This window comes from Barbatula barbatula (assembly GCF_947034865.1).
Source record: "Barbatula barbatula genome assembly, chromosome: 10".
Taxonomy (NCBI): Eukaryota; Metazoa; Chordata; class Actinopteri; order Cypriniformes; family Nemacheilidae; genus Barbatula; species Barbatula barbatula.
In genome coordinates, this window is record NC_136773.1 from 1,301,538 (window position 1) to 1,321,158 (window position 19,621).

General features: G+C 38.5%; 1 protein-coding gene across 2 annotated transcripts in view; it reads left to right on the top strand.

The window, feature by feature from the left end:
- The first annotated feature begins 344 nt into the window (after nt 1-344).
- The window catches only part of tspan4a (tetraspanin 4a), a 28,219-nt gene continuing 8,942 nt past the window's right edge, over nt 345-19,621 (top strand). The window contains exons 1-3 of one of the 2 annotated variants that reach the window (XM_079465323.1): nt 345-465; nt 3,323-3,402; nt 17,622-17,813. In XM_079465323.1, the coding sequence (XP_079321449.1) occupies nt 3,340-3,402; nt 17,622-17,813 (255 nt within the window). In that variant the 5' untranslated portion in view covers nt 345-465; nt 3,323-3,339. Of the gene's footprint in view, nt 466-1,939; nt 3,403-17,621; nt 17,814-19,621 lie in introns of those variants that run through there. The other variant, XM_079465322.1, reaches the window with a different exon arrangement.

A 19,621-nucleotide genomic window follows, 5' to 3' on the forward strand; every position in this document is an offset into this window, starting at 1 on the left:
TATCTAATATATGTTCTGCTGTCGTTATGTTGACCAGTAGATGGCCCCACTTATGAGTCTAAACTCTTTCCAAACAGTGAAAGCCTTTATAGCAATGATTCAAAGCATTCGAAATCCTCATCACTACTGCCAATCAAAACGATGATAAAACTCACAGAATCCTTTACGTCACACCTTTTTAATTCACAGCATACTTCAATATTCCCATAACCTAACTGAAGTGATGACAACACTGAGAGAGAAAAGCATTTAGTGTCTGAAAGAGAGTACAAATACACCACTGTAATGTTAAGAATAACATTCAAGCATTCCTGAGATGCCTGGTGGCAGTCGGTCCCTCCCTTAGGCTGACCAGAACGTACACAGAGAATATAACACACAGTCCTGAGTGAGAGGAAACACACAGAATGAAGACGGATGCTTCCTTTAAGTTTATAAATCACATCTGCAACGGCATCTGGTAAGGTGAGTAGTCAAATATCAATTTGTACCACGTGTCTTTATGCCAGTTTCCAAGAGGTTCAAATAACTATTTATCTTTAATGTGATTGCTTTTATGCTTTTAAAGACCCAAAATGTGTCCGTATAGCTGCACTGCACTGTCAATATTCTATATTCTGATCAATGTTTTTGACGATATCTGCAAAACACATGTCATAGATAATCAAGAATAAACATGCCTCAAGTCTCATCAGTTTGGGACAAGAAAACACGCTCGAGAAGGACCCTTCACACCAACCAGCTTCCAGCATTTAGCAATAAATGACATCGAATTCACTGAAGATTTTTGATTTAAATAAGATAACTTCAAATACTGAAATCTGCATTTATTTCACAAATTAAAAAGAAAGTTATACTACTATTCTGTCATGTATTACTCAACCTCATGTAGTTCCAAACCTTTGTTCTGTTGAACACATAATGAAAGATATTTAGAAGAATGTTAGCAGATGAGATTTCTGAGGTTGTCGAAAACAGTTTTCTTTCCTAGATTCTTTAAAATATCTTCTTTCGTGTTTGTGTTGACTTCTATCTCTTCTCTCTTTCTATCCTTTAAAATCGAAATCTTGGCTTTGTGAACTGTGGTGGGCTGTATGAGACCGGTTATAATTGCTTCCATTGTTTACCTCATCTGTAAGTCACTTTGGATAAAAGCGTCTGCTAAATGTAACAGAACAAACGAAAAATGTTTTTTCTACTATGGTAGTCAATGGTGCCCCAGAAATCTCAGTTGCCAACAAATTCCCAAATACCTTTTTTTCTGTGTATGATGTTAATTCTTGGAAGAATTTTCCAGGAATCCAATGATTTTATTCAATCCAATAAAATCAGAGTATATATTATATTACAGCAGAAATAAATGTCATTGAATGAATGAAATAAATGAAATTGGCAGTTTTAGTCAATGTTTCTGGTGAGATAAAGATATAGTGGATATAAAGTACTGTGCTTGCGTGAATGTGGCTGTAAATGGAATAAAATGGATCCTTAGTACACAGTAGATTGGTTTGACTGGATAAGAGTGAAACTGCAGAGGTGTGGAATATAAAACATGAGCCGATTGGGGATTAACCGATCTGAGAGGCCGAGAGAGAGAGAGAGAGAGAGAAGCAGGTCTCATGGTAATGAAAGCAGGACTATTGAGATTCACTTCGACTCTTAATAATGAGGTTGACGCACATTAATAATAGCTGGGCATAAAAGACTCCGGCAGAAGATGAGCCTTGGATGTATTTAAGGAACTCTTTAAACATCACTCTTCCCATTGAAAAACAGCCTTTAGAGTCTGTCCATTGAAAAGATCCTTAATTATGAAACATTTCATGAATCACAGTATCACAACAGGGCCACACATTGACATTTACTGTAATTGAGATTAATGTCAGTGAGCCCAGCACATCCACACACACGCTGCTGATGACTACAAACAGATAAAAGAGAAGAGAAAGAGAGGGGTGTGGGGGAGGAGAGAGAAAGAGATGCTCTGCATTATCCGGCTGTAATAACCAGTGAACGGAGGAAAGCAGGTGAGGGATAAAACAATGTGTTAAAGGAAGATGGAGAGAGAGAGGAAGATGAGTGGACGAGCCGTGAGGGGGCGTGGTCAGGGTCTAAATGATCTGTGCGACAGTTGCTGGAGAGGAGGAGGCAGGAGGCTATGCTGCATGCTGTGTGTGTGTGTGTGTGTGTGTGTGTGTGTTAGTGTGGGGGTGTAAGAACGCAGGAATAATCGGAGCGAGCGACGGCAGCAGCAGGCAGCGTGGATCCCTTCTGTGGATGCTATCTGCCTACATACCTGGATCAGATGATCATGAACGCAGCACAAGAGGATTGATAGCGTAAAACACACCTTTGCTAAAAGACAAATGGACTGTGCACGGTTTCTGGGACGAGGGACAGGTTTGGGACAGATGATGCATCCTTTGCATGCGTTGCCCAGAAGCGTCTGGATTTGGCAAGCAGCGCACGTCTCTGTGCAATAAACAGCTCGGCATTTCACTTTAGCCGGTCATCTGGATTTCTCAGTCAGTCCGCGAGGAAGCCAAGGACATTTTGGAGTTTTTTAAGCGACAGTAGTAAATAGGATTTCTTCTTTCACTTTAATATTGCCTGTGTTCAACTTACCAGCCTGCAACCATTCAGGTGTGCAAGCCAAAAAAACAGAAGCGCAGACAAGTGTGTGTTTGAAATTGTGCCAACCCAGTGTGTCTTAGGAGGTGAACTGCTTTATTCAGTGGCACAGGAGCTCTTGCACACAGGATTGCATTGCATTGCATTACTGATGCAAGTGTGGCACGTCACCTCGATGAAATATTGCGCTCCGACCTGTGTTGGACCTTTCTGTCGCTGAGAAATTAAATCTATTCCTTAAATGTTTTGGTTTTGTAACGTTTGTCCCGTTGATCAAAGACAAAAATATCTTCTGAGGTTTCTTCAGCTAAAGAGCACATGACGTTTTAAAGACAACGATTTTGTTCCTTCAACCTGCTGGCCTATCACGTTTCTCTCTTGTGCAGTTGTTAAAGTCTCGTCAAAGTGGGGATCATTTGGCCCCTGGGGGTCCGGATCCCGGCTCCGGCCCCCAATCCCAAAATGCGTCGCTCGAGCACAGATGAAACGCCGTATCGCCGCAGTCCTTCATTAGAGAGCAAGTCAGGCTCGCCTCCTCAACGTTACAGCGGGGAGTACGAATACCACAGCACGCCGTTTGTCTTTGGCCTTCGAACACCAGGGTCCAAAAAAGCTAAAGCCAGCTACACCACAGCGCAGGGCAGAAAATATGTTGTGTTTTACCTGGACCTGTCCTTCATCTTCCTCCTAGAGCTGCGGCGCTGCAGGATGGCCGAGGGCTGTCTGAGGGCCCTGAGATACGGGATGGTTTTCTTCAACCTGCTCTTCTGGGTGAGTGCACACTTTATACTGTACATGTCACCTTTTGTGTCCACGTAAAGCATTGCCGTATGCTTACATCTATGAGTTCATCCGAATATAGTTCATCTGTTCTTTTTCACGCACCCTCAAGCTTTTTCGAACCTGTGTAAAGCAAATGAATAAACCCTCACACAGCATATTCACAAAATCACAATTCAGTGTGATCGCAGTTGTCACGCTCCAGAAAAGACAGAAAGACACCATAACAATAGTGCTTGGAGAAATTTCCTTCTCCTTACCTTTCCCGTTTCATTTTCCACTCATTAAATCGACATTTGGTTCATTTGTCATGAGCTGTATGATGCATCACGATGCTGATGTCACGATGGTCACCATGAACTGTTGTGAGGGAAAGTTGTCAGACTTCTCCTTTTGTGTTTCATGGAAGAAAGGTAGTCATCCGGGTCAGGAAGAGCAGAAGGTGCTGCTTATCAGAAGAATGTCTGTGAGCGCTTGCTTTCTTGGCTCAATTCTCTGGTGCTTTTCTTGTTTGAATTTATTGGGATTAATAACAAGTTATTCTTGTTGATGGTTATCTCATGACTGTCAGGTGCTGCTGAACATACTATTTAAATCCTTGCTGCATAATAAAACGGAAACACGGCCTCCATGAGAATATCAGCTGTTTGTACAGAGATAGTCATAAAAATGAGTTGCGATTTAGAAGACTGAAAAACAAACATGAGCCCATTTAATGTGTTTCAGCCGAATAAAATTACACACCTAAAGGGAGAGAAGTTCTGTCAACATTAACGCCGTTGAATGAACCCCTTTAAGAAGAACCACTTCAGCTGATGACCAGGTTCACTTCACTCAGTTTCTGCTTGTACTGTACCTTCTTCACCCCAAATACACATGTTTGTTTCACTGTATATACTGTATTACTGAGGTCATTTCATAGACTTTCATTGATTTTCTAGTATGTCAAACCTGACCCTTACCTAAAGATGTGCACGGCATTAGATTGGAAGAAAAACATCATGTAGCCAATTTATGACCGTTCATCTAATGAAGAGATTTTTCATAAATATCCCTACACAAAATGATGCCGTTTTACTATATGAGTATTATATTAGTAGTATAACTAATGTAGTTTATCTAAGGTCCATGAACTTTCCTCTCTTGGTTCCCTCAATCCAAAATAAAGAGGTAATAGTTAACACAAAGTCTAAATACACAAACACTTTTCTTAAATATACTTTCTAAAATCAATTGAGTGTTTTTTATCACCATCATATCCAATTTCACAACAGTGGACAAAACTACATTAACATAATAAAATAGTTAAAGAAAAATTAAAATTCCTATATTTTCATGAAATATTTTAGGCTTTATTGTAAATAACTTACAAATGTGGGTCATTCTGTTTTTAAAATGAATGTGCCCTCATAATCTTCAGTAAAATCTGAAAATGCATGAGAGGTGCGGGAAACCCGATGAACCCCACTCGTGATCGGGATGTCCGGCATCTTTTAGCTCTGGGATGCTTTCAAACGATCTCAAAATCCAGCGTTATATCCACCGTTTATTTAACATTCATCAACCAAATGCAGAGAACAAACAAACACATCTGAACTTCACAAACATAGTTCTCTCTCTCTCTCTCTCTCTCTCTCTCTCTCTCTCTCTCTCTCTCTCGCTCTCTCTCTCTGTCTGTCTCTCTCTCTCTCTCTCTCTCTCTCTCTCTCTCTCTCTCTCTCTCTCTCTCTCTCTCTCTCTCTCTCCTGCCTGAAAGTGACTTGGTTGATGCGTGGCCGTTCTTTTCCAGGAGAATTGTCCAATAAGGTACTAGAGAAAAGTTGTTACGTAACGATTTGTTCCAAAAAAACTTCCCGAAACCTGTACGAACACTGGCGTAGTGTATCGAGCACAGAAATACTGCGTCATATGTTCAACTCATTTTTTGAAAAGTTGACCATGTAAATTAACATTTTTTGAAAAGTTTAGCTACTTTTTTGCTTACTAAGTTTGCTTAGGTGGCTGTACAAAAAACACACTGTGAGAAGACGGGACAAAAACTGAAAAAAGAAAAATAGCTGTATTTTCTATACATTTTTCTTTTATTAAAATATGCCCTAGAGATACATTTACGCATATGGCAGACGCTTTTATCCAAAGCAACTTACATTCCATGATACTATACCGTACATTTGTTTCTGAGTATGTGCAATCGCTGGGGTCGAACCCATGACCTTGGCGTTGCTAGCGCCGCGCTCTAACCTCTATATGTGGTTTGATACAATCTATGTGTGAATTGTCCGTGGGACTGCAATCCGTTTTCATATCACAAGTAAAAGTTAAAATATGACTACATGGGCTAAAAGGGAGGGAATCATTTCAATCATGAGAACCAATAAATACATAAAGAATTTGCAATAATAATTCTCCACATTAAACACTAGCGTTAGCATTTAGAGTTCATACTCAAAACTCAAGGTTCTGTTAGCACAGTTACTGTAATGAATACTAACACTGTTGAACTGTGCTTGTGTTGTCCACACTAAAGAAAGGCACGCCTTCATAAAACACAACACTCATGAAACAGTAACTTACAATAAGTGCTTTCATTTTCCCTGTGGTGTGTAATTATACCCTGCCGTCTGATGTTATGTCTCTCTGCACTCTTTTAGTTCAAGCAAATGTGTTTTAAAGAGTCATCAGCCTCCAAATACCAAAGTTAACAGGACAAGCTTACTGTCATTACACAGATGTAAGACATGTGAAGATCACTGAAGATCATTGAGTTACGGGATCTGTTCACAGAACCTCAAAAACACGATCTCTATGAGCTCAGATGTCTTTACGATTGATCACATCATTTGTGTTTCTAAAGAGCAGTTTGACCTTAAAGTTAAGACTTTAGAGTCGAAACAGAGAAAGCAGACATGATCATTTCATGTTTTGCTGTAAAATTTTAATCTAAGGGTCCACGTCTCCGTTCCTGTATCTCAGTGGTAAGAGCATTGAGTTGACAACGCAAGGTTGTGTAGGGGATGGCAGACACCTATGTATAAATGTATAGGATAATGCATCTGCCAAATGCCTAAATGTAAATGTCCTTGGTGTGAATGAATGTACAGTACTGTGAGGAGTATTCCTTATATGCAAGCTTTTTAATATTCTTTTGTCAATATGGTTAAATCTCTTGTTAATTGTTTTTATTTCTGAAATCTTTTATATCATCTTTGGTTGATTCAGTTTCTTGCACAAATGTAAAACATAAATTCTGCTTTGCCAAACGATACAGAGATGCAGGACACGGCTAGTTATAGAGAAACTAGGTCAACATTAGTACACCATCACGTCCTGTATTAATGATGGTTAAAGTTGACCGTATGTTTTGTAGTTTGTCATTTTTGTGCCATATCACATCTGATATACTGACAGTGTAACACTCCCTCTGCTTACATTAAAAGCTTATTTCGATTACATTCTGATTTACTATATATATATATATATATACTGTATATACACCAAACTCATTTTAAAATCCTGATGATTATTTATCAATATTTTGCCCTGAAAGAAATGCTTGGGTCAAATAATCCAAATGTGCTTGCTTTGCCAACACCAATTTCTTAATACATGAAATGAACGTAATCAAAAATAACTCTCCAATCTTATTTGTTTTCTGGGATCCATTTTTAAAAGGTCATTGAAATAAAAGCCAATGAAGATGACAAAAACATGACATGAGGCATCAGAAGCTCATTCTACAATCTAAATATATAATAAACAATGCCCGATGAATTGCTTAAAAATACTGCTTCCCACATTTCTTTTATCTGTAGCAAAGCTGCCACTGTCAGTATTGCCATGGAAACTATTTTCAGTATTTCTCAGCAACGCCAGTAAAGATACAGCTCATTTATGAGGAGTGTGTATGAAAGCTGCGATGCTTAAAGTCTCAATTTTCTCCTATGTCATAAATGTATAGTAAATTCACATTTACATTTAGACAGCTAGCAGATGCTTTTATCCCAAGCATTTTACAAGACTGAGGAAAATCTTAGGTGGCGTTTATACTAGTGCGTATTCCTTTAAAAACGCATAACTTACACCTGGAGTTGACACTAGACAAATGTGTAGACCACGTTTTAGTTTGAAAACTCTGGGCTTCGTTTCTGTGTAAACGGACAAAAACAGACACTTTAGAATACGCAGGCGTGGTTGCCCACATCCGCTTAGTGATCGAGTCGTCTGTATCATTGCGTTTTTGCTCCCCTGATTCTAAATGTGACAATGCCTCACAAGAAGCTTGTTTAACTTCAAGCTGCGCTGTACACGGATCGACACGGTGACATCACAGCAACGTGAGAGAGAATCAAGAGCTGCCATTTCATCAGTCGATCGATCTGTGTGACGCCGAATGAAATCATATAAAGTATGATTAAATCAATGACAGTTGACCAATGTGCTGTACAAAAATGAAATAAATGATAATAAATAAAATAATCATGGAAATAAATGAAGGAAATCCCAAGTAAGGCAAGAAAGAAGGAATCTCTGTCTCTGCCTCCCCTTCAGCATTAACTCCTTTAACCATTATGCCATTATACCCAAGTTTATGCCAAACCTAAACTATTTATGTTTAAACTTTCCGATTGTAAAGATCATTTATTTTAGGTTGAATCAATGTTAAATTGGTTATTCTTCACATTCATTTAACATAAATAAAGGACCTGGGAGGTTAATTTAATGCTTGAAATTGTCCAAATGCATAAACACGTCTACAGGTCTTACAGAAATGCCACGGGACATAGGAGCATATACTGTATTTGTGTAATGTGATATGACCAAGCCAAATGGATCCCTGAAGGTTACAGTTTGTCAAAATTGTATTTTCTCAGCATACTGTTTGTATGATGATATTAGAACTATGCAGATGTACAGAGTGCTGAAGATACCTAGAGGAACCAACAGGATTGTGTTGGATGCTCTTTCTTTGGGAAAGCTGCTTAGCCAAATTGAGAAACTGAATGTAAAGCGAGCAGACATCCCTATAGCAAGAAAATAGACTGAACACTTTACACCGCAATACTTGCACATTTATAAAGATTTTAAAGAAATATCTTTTTTTGCATGCGTGTATCCGTAAGTGCACTGTAAAAATTTAAGGTTCTATGAGGAACCATCTGGGGTTCTTCACATTGCCACGCCGGCGGAACCCTCCGGGGAAACTCGAGGGACGAAGGCTGGTTCTCTGAGGAACCCTCAAGGCTTCTTGGGGATCCCTTTTATTAAAATGATTTGGAACCATCTTGGGTGCTTCAAGGCACCATTTCACAGTAATTTGATAAGCAGAAAGACTAATTTAAAAAGCAGAAATCTAAATTCTTGAAATCAAATGTATTATTAATATTGTGTTGGTGATATTGTTATAATTTACAAGTGTTCATCTTAACAAAACTAACCAAATAATTTGCCTTAACTTTAAATATAAATACAGAAATATTTCGGGTACTTTGTACAATTGTAAAATAGTTCAGCAAAAACGTAGTCTCTCATAGCAAGGCCTACACCAATGATAAAGTTGTAATTTGCCAAAAAGCAAATCCTTGCTAGCAAGAAAATACCAATGCTGTTCTCTCCAAATGGGTTTCCTGCTATTACCAGGTGGTGTGAGGATCCATGTAGGCAAAGTCAACATTATTTCTGTAGTGCGTTTCACCATTTTGTATTGCTAAAGTAGATATGTATTTATGGCAAACGGAAGCAGAGCCTGACGGCCTAAGGGGTCCCAGGCAATGCCAGGACGAGCGTCAGGGTGGGGAGGAGCTGGGTCCGTTGGCTTTGGGTGTCCCTGGGAATAAGACATGGAGACAAAAAGAGGGATTTAGATAACATCTCATAAAACCTTACATTTACCGGTAATCATTTAGCACATCACAAATTTGTTTACGAATGTAACAATAAACAAAATATAACAATGCCTAGTAGTCACTGCTTTGGTTAAGGCTATTTATTACTTTACTTTATTCAGATTTTTTTCATTGTCAATTAGTAATTTTACATGTGCAAATAAAATAAATCACGTTATTTATAATAAGGAAATAAATTATCATAATAAATATAATACTTACTTTTTTTCACTGCTCAACTGGAGGAAAAAGGATAAAACAGAACTGATTATGACAAAACTATTCAATTACAGACACTTGATGTAACATGGGTGGGGAAACCATTAAACACAAACAACAATAAGTTAAGTGAACACAATAGCTAAAAGTGGCTAAAAGTCATTGTTTGTCATTTAACTCTAATCATTGGCTTAAATTCATTAGCATCTCGGGCTAACTGTCTACACCGCAAACAAACGGTCATACAATTACACATGTCCGAGTATACATTTACATTTAGTCATTTTTTATATAAACATTTATATACATGGTGTATAGTTATTATATTTAAGTCATTTATATAGTTTGACTTGACTAACCTCCAATGGGACAGTCGAGAGGTCCCTCTGACCTCAAAACTTCAGAACTGAATATGGGGTTATTCAAGAAAGTTATAAGTTCCTGGAAGACCACAAAGACCATAGATGGTTCCACCACTAACCGTATTATGAGAAAAGGAGCACTAAAAATACAGTTCAAGGTTCTTTGAGTAGGTCCTTCAAGATTTCTCAGACCCACAAGAGATATGCTTTCCAGCTCATCAGTGTCAGTCTGATGTGAGAGGACAGTACAGAGGACAGCCATTAGGAGAAGGTGCAATGTGTGCGTCTGTATGAATATTGCAGCATTGTGCTTGGTGTATGTGCGGCGGGTCTGGCACTGGGGAACGAAGCATGACAAACACGTTTCACACCTGCACAGCAAACACCAACAATGTCACAATGCTTTGCACTCTTTACTAAGAAGACATGATCATGGAAATGAAGGGGCCATGAAAGACAAGATCAAAGAATGAGAAGGAAGAGGATGAGAGGAGCTGGAGAAACAGGTGTACGAGCAGCAGGAGCTGAAGGAAGAAACAGAGATGCTATGAATAGATCAAGACAGCCTGCATCAGCGAGCTCAGGGGTTTTCCGGTACACGAAAACACACTCCTAGATGTGTTTCCCTGCTCTGAAGTTTTGGTGGAAATACATTGACCATGTGTGTTTGTTCATTAAAACACTTTTATTTGTGTATGGGAAATGTTTAGTTGGATTAAGTCTCCCACATCGCAAACATTTTTACTGGGAAAATAAATTAGATCTCAATCTATTCAATCTGTAGATCTCAACAATGTCTCAAACTGAGCACAGATTCGCCAAGTCTGCAATTAGAAGTCAATATAATTGAATTATGAGCTCAAACATTTCTCATCAAATGTCTCCAAATCCAATATATTTTACATTTACAATATTTGCATTCATTTTACACCCCCATACTCTTCATGGATCTGAACATGCAAAGTCTCATTTTCTTTCTGTTTTTATTTCTCCTGCAAAGCATTTTAAGGAGAAACATTTTTCAGACAGATGATACACATCTCAGTAAACCACATTTGAGAACTCCATCAGAACTCCTGAGCTAAAAAAGCAACATCTGAGCAATACAATCTTCCTCTAAAGCAGGGGTCCTCAAAGTTTACATTCAAAGGTCCGAATCTGAATTCTTGTCAACGTCAAAGGTCCGGTACAATTGTTATTACAAAACTTTAAATAAACATTTAAAACAACTTTAAATCAATTTACATAAAGAGTTTATTTGGAAAAACAGATCATTTAGTTAAATGTTTTTTTAAATCATGTTTTTATTGTGTTAGTAAGCTGTATTTTATATTATTACTTAATCAAAAGAACCTAACTGCCGTTTAATTTGAATGTACAATTTTATGAACGAGTTATTTTTTGCAAATCAACTCTTCATATGCTAATCCTCATATTTAGATTAGATTAGATTCAACTTTATTGTCATTACACATACACAAGTACAGTGTAAATGTAGTTTATGTCTAACCAGAAGTGCAGTTAGCAAGTGCAGGATATACAGTTAGAATAAATACAGAATACAATATGAGAGAATATAATACAGTGGGCATGGATTATGAAAATATTATACAGTAGGTATTTTCTATGAAAATATGACAGTAGGTATATACTATGAACAATATATACAGATGACTATATACTATGAACATAAATGTACAGGTGGATATGAACAGATAATAATTTAGACTAAACAATAGTGCAAGTGACTTAAGTGTGCATAGATTATTGACATTAGCTATATATTTGTCAGGAACGTGGTAGTGGAAGAACCCAATTGCAAGGCAGCGGAGATGAAGGGGTTAACGAACAGACTTTAATAATAAAACAGGAACAAAACATAAACACCCTCGATGGGGAAAACACTATTAAACAAGACACCAACTGAAAACCAAACAAGACCAGCAAACACTCAATAGAATATCAGGAAACATGAACACTCCAACAGGGCAGGACACAAGAATATGTACAACCAAAGAGCACAAGACAATAGACAAGAGGGTATTATATAGGGAGACTAACAAAGGGGATAACGATGGGCAGGTGTGGGTAATGCGACACAGGAGGAGAGCTATACTAGAAACGAGAGGGGCAGGGCCAAATGACGAGACAGGAGAGAACGCATATTATGTCCTGATTGACCATAATATGTTCCTCTCCACATAAAACACGTGGGTCTGTCATGATTCTGCCCCTAGACCAGAAAATCAAGACAAGAGCAGGCAGAATCATGACAATATTACTTATTCCTCTTCAACTTTGGTGTCTGGGTCTTCTCTCCCTGTGTTGGCAGAACAATATGTTTATGTTCCAAGAGAACGGAAGTGTCCTCATTTCTCAGGAAAACCTTCCCAGGATCTGTTGGGAGTAGAGGACTGGATAGAGGAGGTGCCTAGTTCTTTGAATCTACGTAAGATGTCAGATCCCAAACAAGCTTTTGTTGTTGTTGATTTGTTGGAAAGGGAGGCGAAGGCAGAGATCAAGCTTAGGACTCCCCCAGAGAAAGATACTGCCGAGAAGATTTTCTCCATTCTATTAGAAAACTATGGTTCTCCTAAATCTTGTGTAGGTCTACAAACGCAGTTTTCCAACAAAAACAGATGGAAGGGACGTCACTGCAGTAATATTCTCATGCCCTTATGTCCCTTGTTAAACCAATTAAGAGGAGAGACCCAAAATGCCTCGTTAATCCCGACTTTGTGCTTCGAGACCAATTCCTTGAACATGTTAGTGATAACCTGTTAAGACGTGAATTAAAGCGACAAGTTCGTATGGACCCCTCCCTTACTTTCCTACATGTCTGTACGGAAGCTATGCTGTGGATAGAGGAAGGGGAAAGTAGTGTCGGTTTCCGCCCCATGCTCATTCCTAAAGTGCCCAGGTTGTGGTAGAGGTTCATACCAAGGTAGTTTCTGTACAGTCAGTAGATGAGTTGTCAGAACTAAAAGAATGCCTTTGTAAGCAACAGACACAATTAGATGCTGTTAGGAAACAACTGGAAACCCATGTGTTTCAGAATAAGATTTGATGGTCGGTCAGAGAGCACTAGGTTCCCCTATCAGGCGAATGGTAAACCTATATGTATTCGTTGTTATAAACCGGGTCAAATTGCTAGGTTTGGTAATCTATCCCAGAATTCTGTGGAGAGACAGGGTTTACGAGCTGGGAGCCATTCTATTGCAGGTAGACCAACAGTCGATCAACCGCAAAACTAGAGCCCTCCGTTGCTGGTGCCCAGCCAGCGGATTGGGAGTCTTTGGGCGATATGGCAGATAATAGTATTAACCTCATAGGGAATTGTCCGGTTGTAGAAATAAGACATGCAGTCATTTCCTGAGGTAAACACTGAGTTTACTTTCACAAGAGACGGTTATAAAAAATGGAAACGCCTCTGACTGGCCTGTAACAAACATGAGTCTAGTAAACTGCACGTAGTTGGCCGACTTTTGACACAGGAAAAGCCATGCACAGCAAAGCTGTGGGACCGTGTTAAATCTACTGCACAGTAATGCCGTTTTATTTGTAGAGCAAAGTTTAGTGAATTGCATTCGACGCCACAATGAGACAGAACACAGGCCCATCAATCTTTCTTAAAAATTATTCCGGCCCACCCACAATTTTACAGCCCCACCAATCATTTACTTTCTGTATCCGCCTCTGCAAAGCTAGATTAAAAAAGATAGGGTTGATTCAGTCTAGTGTAAAATAACTTGACTGAGAGCTGCACCCAACTGTACATCAAACACTCATCTCCCAAACCCATCAATGAATGTACACAGAGGTACAGAAAACCACCCTTCCTAACCTGTTGCAAGTTCTTTTGTATGGTGTAGCATAATACTTCTTTGGTTTGAAACGACTGGAATTTGTCAAATTTGGATGGAACTCAATACTTCGTCCATATAGTGCACATCTAAGCATGCAGTTTATTCAGATGGTTCTCCTTAAATGAGTTCTAAACAGATTGTAAAGTAGCCAAGCTGTTATAGCATGTCACATCTAATTTTCACTGCAATCATTTATACATTTTCCTCAATTTTGAAGACGTTTCAGCATTCATTTTGGAAGCTTGCTCGTCGACTCTGTTCACAATGCACCGTCATTATTTCAGCCATGAATCTCTGTGGATGTCAGCCCTCGGATGGGTTGAGGTGTGATTGCTATGTGAATTGAGGCAGGGCTGCCAGGAAACAGATGAAAGGACAGTGTTATGAGCGGCTGATGTGCCCCAATACAAGAAAAAGATCGTAGACTGTCAGCAGCAGCTCAGAAACACAAATTCATTGCCTGGAATCTTTACTGCAACCTTTATCACAATGAATTCGCTTCACATTTTATTGACTTTAAAACCTCTGGAGGAGGGAACGACGGACACAGACTGCAGTCCATACCACAACACCACCAAACAACTAATGCATATATACAGCCATGAACCATCTTTTGGTGGTTGAAACATGAATCTATGATACAGTATGCTTAAGTGAATGGCATTTTTAAAACGTTTATATCAGTTCTATGTGATTTACAGGAAAAATCATTTTGATTTAAGAAGACATTATTATAGAACAAAAATATAAGATGATTACTTAAAACAATAATTGAACTGGCCATGCATAGTATGAAGCTTTCCTGAGGCTCCGTGGTTAGAGCATGACGCTAGCAACGTCAAGGTCATTGGTTTGATACCATGTATTGCACATATTAAGAATTTAACAAATGTATAGTACAATGTAATGTAAGTCGCTTTCGATAAAAGCGTCTGCCAAATGCGTAAATGTAATGGAGGTCTAGGAACTTCCACCCAAGAGGCTATCTAACTGACTTGAAGTAAAGAAACCCCAATCACATTTCTTTTTGTACTGTTGAGTAAAGTAAGAAACATGCTAATTGTCCTACCTTGTTTGTATTCTCCCACATTATCTCCCCTATAGCTTTGACTAAGGAATACTATATACTATGTTTACTGCATTAAAATATTAACCCAAACCTATTATAACCCTTTGAGTAATGCATGTTTAAGCATTTTGACTTTACGAAAAGAAAATACAGAATGTTCTTGTTGTAGTAATGTTTTATTATGATTTACTCAGTTGTATTAGGAAGTATGACAGAGAGAGCTGCATCAGATAAGGAGTTGCACGTCAAGCAGAGAAGAATCCGAAAACGTATAACAAAGAAGCAGGTGGTATTATATAGAGACATGTTGAAGGTGTTGGCTAATCTCAAGATGACATCAGAAGAGTGGGGGCTTGAGAAACTGTCTAGAAAAGACTGAGATGAGATCATTTCATCAGATTCTGATTCTTCTGAACAATCTCTCCGGTGCCAGATGCCTACTGGTTTGCATTGAGCATTAGATTTATATTTGCTGATGTAATGCTTTTCTTTTCAAGGCAGGGTTCAAACACAGGTAACCGCTACAAGGATAAATGTAGCAGGGCAAACAAGACTCCACAATGTGTGCATGGGCAGGTAGGGTTTAAATAGTCTGGTGATGATGATGATCAGGTGTGCGGTACTCAGTCCCAGCATGCGGCTTTTTGGGAAATGTAGTTCTTTGCCAAAGCTAATGCTCAGGAGAGTGAGACCTCCGGTGGCCGACAGAGGATTCTTCACTGGCATTCGTGACAGCTTGGTAGTTACTCTCTCTTTTTGCCAGCAATACATCAATTTGATCAAAGAAGAGCATTATTTTTTCTAGACACTAAAAATAGCTGAAAAGCTGAAATACAGGACTGTCTCAGAAAAAAATGGCCATCTGGGCAAACAGGAATTAATTGTCTTAATGACAACAGGAAACAATGTGCTCCAAGTTTAGCTTGCCCGGCATTGCCACCCATAATCTATTCTTCCAGATGTCATAAAGAATCCGAATTTTAACACGATTTTCACTTTGTTCTCTAGCTAATCAAAGTTATTTAATTGAAAAATCTATATAATGCTTCCATTTCATTAAGATTATACTTGATTTTCCCCATCACTGGGAAATTCTTATTGGACTGACATTCATGCTACAAAGGTCACATGCACACATCAAAGTTCTTTCTGTTCAGATCTTACAGCCACAGGCAGAAGCAAGTGCTTGAACTTATTTATTCTGCACTGGGGACCTTAAATCTCCTCCCAGAAGGATGAAACCGAAGCTCATTATGGAGAACATGAGGGGAATCCGCTGTGTCTGTCTCTAGAGGCATGACTGATATATTGCTTGAAGAGAATCTTCAAACCTAATCAATCTTTTCAAATTTCATTTGAACTTAAGTTGCCGAACCAAGCTGTGAAACTACACCGTACACTCAGACACTGCTTTGTAAAAAGCCTCAGGAGTTCTGGTTCAGTCCAATATCCCTGAGCATTTGCAGGAAGTGTAATAACCGCTGTAACGTGAATTGGAAGAGTATACCGTCTCTTATGATTTTATTGTCAAATTAAAATCATCTCATCTGCTCTATACACATTTACCACCAAATCACCCGTCACACCAAAATCCATGTATTTCAGAATGATAAGTCCATGTACTGTGATCACTGTGTTACTGTCCAGACTAACTGAAGAGCAAACTAAACAAGACATGACTGATACTAATGGATAATCAAGGCAATAACGTGTTGAAAACTGGCATCTTACCTCACTCTGTTTCACAATGTAAACTACAATCGGGAACGTTGATGAACTGTACATTTTGTGTTTCAAACTAGGATGGTAAAAGAAAGGCAAAAGATACAGATGAAACAAGAAGAAGAAAACTGAAGTGACCAGTGATACAGTAGCTGTTGCCAAAAAAATGGTTTGCACTAGACATTTTTTAAATCAATAAGCCCCATGAAAGAGTTGGTTACAGTTCATTTCATAAAAGCCAAGGAGTGTTGTTGTTTCTATTTTACATCAGGTTTATAGAAGTTCTGTTGATATGTGCTTGTATAGCAAACTGTGAGAGCTTTACTTCACGTCCACCCTTAGACAAGAAAAATGGAGGTAGCCATTCACTCCTGTTGCACGGAAACAAAACCAACGCAAGCGAATGGGTACCGCTGTTGTTTGGTATCCAGGATTGATCAAAATATCTTCTTTAGTGTTCGGCAAAAGAAAGTCATACAGGTTTGACCTTTTATGGGTGGTGCATGATCTATTGCTACTTCATGGCCAATATTCATGTAATTAAAATCATGGAGAAACTCCTTTTGAATGTAAGCTTACCCACACATCCCCTTAAAAATCTGATCCTAACAGGGTATACCTCCAGAAATATGTTGTGTCCTGTATAGTCTGGTTTAACATCAGAAATTCTCAGACAAGATTGTTCAAATCATTAGGATCCAAATGAAAGTTAAAGCCGCTTAGCATTCCACAACAGAGAAGACATCCTCAACTCATCAGATCAAATTTGTAATGTAAAAACAGATTAATTGTTTAGAATGTAATATCAGCTTTAAATCTCTCTTTGTGAGAGTTTGTTTGAAAAATGTATGAATGGATTGTGTTTAAATATGTGTGTAGCAGAAGTCTTTAAAGGTTGAAAGGATGTCTTGTGTTTGTCCTCTATGGTACTGGTCTGTCGGTCTTGTTGAAGGCAACATTTTAATGAACTGAAGTAAAGTTTTGTACAGTACATGAGTGCCTGTCTCAATGGGGTATTGTAAGAAATATGCCCTATAACACATGCAGTAGTCATGAATTCATTATTTTAATCAAATCCATTTTTTTGCAGCTCGGGGGTTGTGGGATACTTGGAGTTGGAGTTTGGCTGTCCATTACCCAGGGAAACTTTGCTACCCTCTCATCCTCACTGCCGTCACTTTCTGCTGCCAATCTCCTCATCGCCGTCGGCACCATCATCATGGTGATTGGCTGTCTGGGGTGTGTGGGTGCGGTCAAAGAGAATCGTCCGTTACTCCTGAGTGTAAGTGTAGTTCATTTATACAACTGTGAAGTAAGTGCACTACAAAAAATACCCACTAATGTTTTAAAAAAACTAAACATTCTGTTTGGAGACAAAACACAAGGTTAGATTCATTTGTTGTCATTAAATATGTTATAAATCAGTCAGTGCAGATGGTATATGGTAGAGCAGTAGTAAGCTTGTAGTGATGTGGCACGGACAGAGAACCCAAGTGCAGACGAGGTCGACACCAAACAGACCTAAACGAACTTGCGCAGGACAGAAGACACAAGGGGATAATAAAGGGAACCAAATCAAGAGGGGAAAAGGTGCGGGGCATGAAATCATTAACAATCATTAATGAGGAAACAAGGGGGCGGGGACAAAGAGGAGACCCGAGCACACCGAAACAACAATGACAAGTCTGTCTCTCACACAAACATGACCAGAAGATGCAGAATCATGACAAAGCTTTGAAATGTCGGAGAAACATGACTGCAGCAGGAAAATGCTTTCACTCACAATTATGATACAGAGTTTGATAGCCGGGAACTTAAGCAAACACTTTATTTAAGGGATCCCGATGAAAAATGAAAATGATGTTATGATTTACTCACCCTCAAGTCAATCTACAAATCACATTAATGGATAACACATTTTTTGGATTGGTCTGTTCTGCGTTGCATGATCACTTTTGTAAGATCTGAAAGAGAGTTAATTCATGAAAGTCAAGAGTCCAACTAAAGCAAACACTGATCGCTATAACGGTGGTTTGTTGAAATGTCGTCATTTTTTCAGCATTAACTGGGAGTGCAAAGGTGAATGCAGTTGACATTGACAAATCAAGCATTTGTAACGTTGATTTAATGGTTTTGGTTTCGATCTGCTTTTTCACAGTGGTCTTTTAATGCCTGAATGTGCATGTCATGCTGCATACACTGATTTTCAACTATTCTAAGCTAAATAAATCATTCCACTTCATTACCTCTTTTTGAACTGTCAAGTGTTTGTTTTGAGAAAGTGGTAATTTTGTCATTTGAAACAATAAATGAAATGATCATAAGTCTGATGTCAGCAGTTTCCCAGTGAGTAAGCCCTACAGTATGAGACACATTCTTTCCAGTAATAAACTTTTAAATTTGTTGGCCAAAAAAGGATGAACTATTATTATGATTATTCAAATCAATTATTGGTTCATTAAAGGAAACAAAATGCCCATTTAAACTGATATTGTGATAATATCATTACGGTGAAGTGGAGGAATTCTGAAACTCAAGTTAACCTTGTTAAAGTGAAAAGTGTATTTAAAGAGTTAACATTTAGAATCTAAACATGATAAAGTGCGCAAAATCAACCTGCAATAGAAAAACAATCCAGTGTGAAAAATACACAGTAACCCAATCGGTCTCTTGAAAACATCAGTCAGTATTATAACCAATAAATTCAAGCAATAAGAACCATATGTGGACATGGGCCTCCTTCAGGTCATCCTCCAGAGCATAGCACACGTCTTCTCTCCTCGCCTCACTTCCCTTTTAGTCACAAGGCCTTCCTCTCCCCAGGTGGAAGCCTTTCAAAATAAAAGTCTACTAAATTAATGTGTTGTAATAACTGCCCAAAATAAGAAATGAACAAAATAAGACATTACAACTCAACAGAATGTTTCAGGAAATATTACAGAAAACATAAAATGAAGCCCACGTATGCTATTAACTTTAAGGTTATCTCTGAGAGATATCATTTAAGTATTTGTTGAGCTCTTTTTAAATGCCTTAATATACAATGCAGATTTAATTCAGGCCGTGAATACATTGTGCAGCTGCTGATCC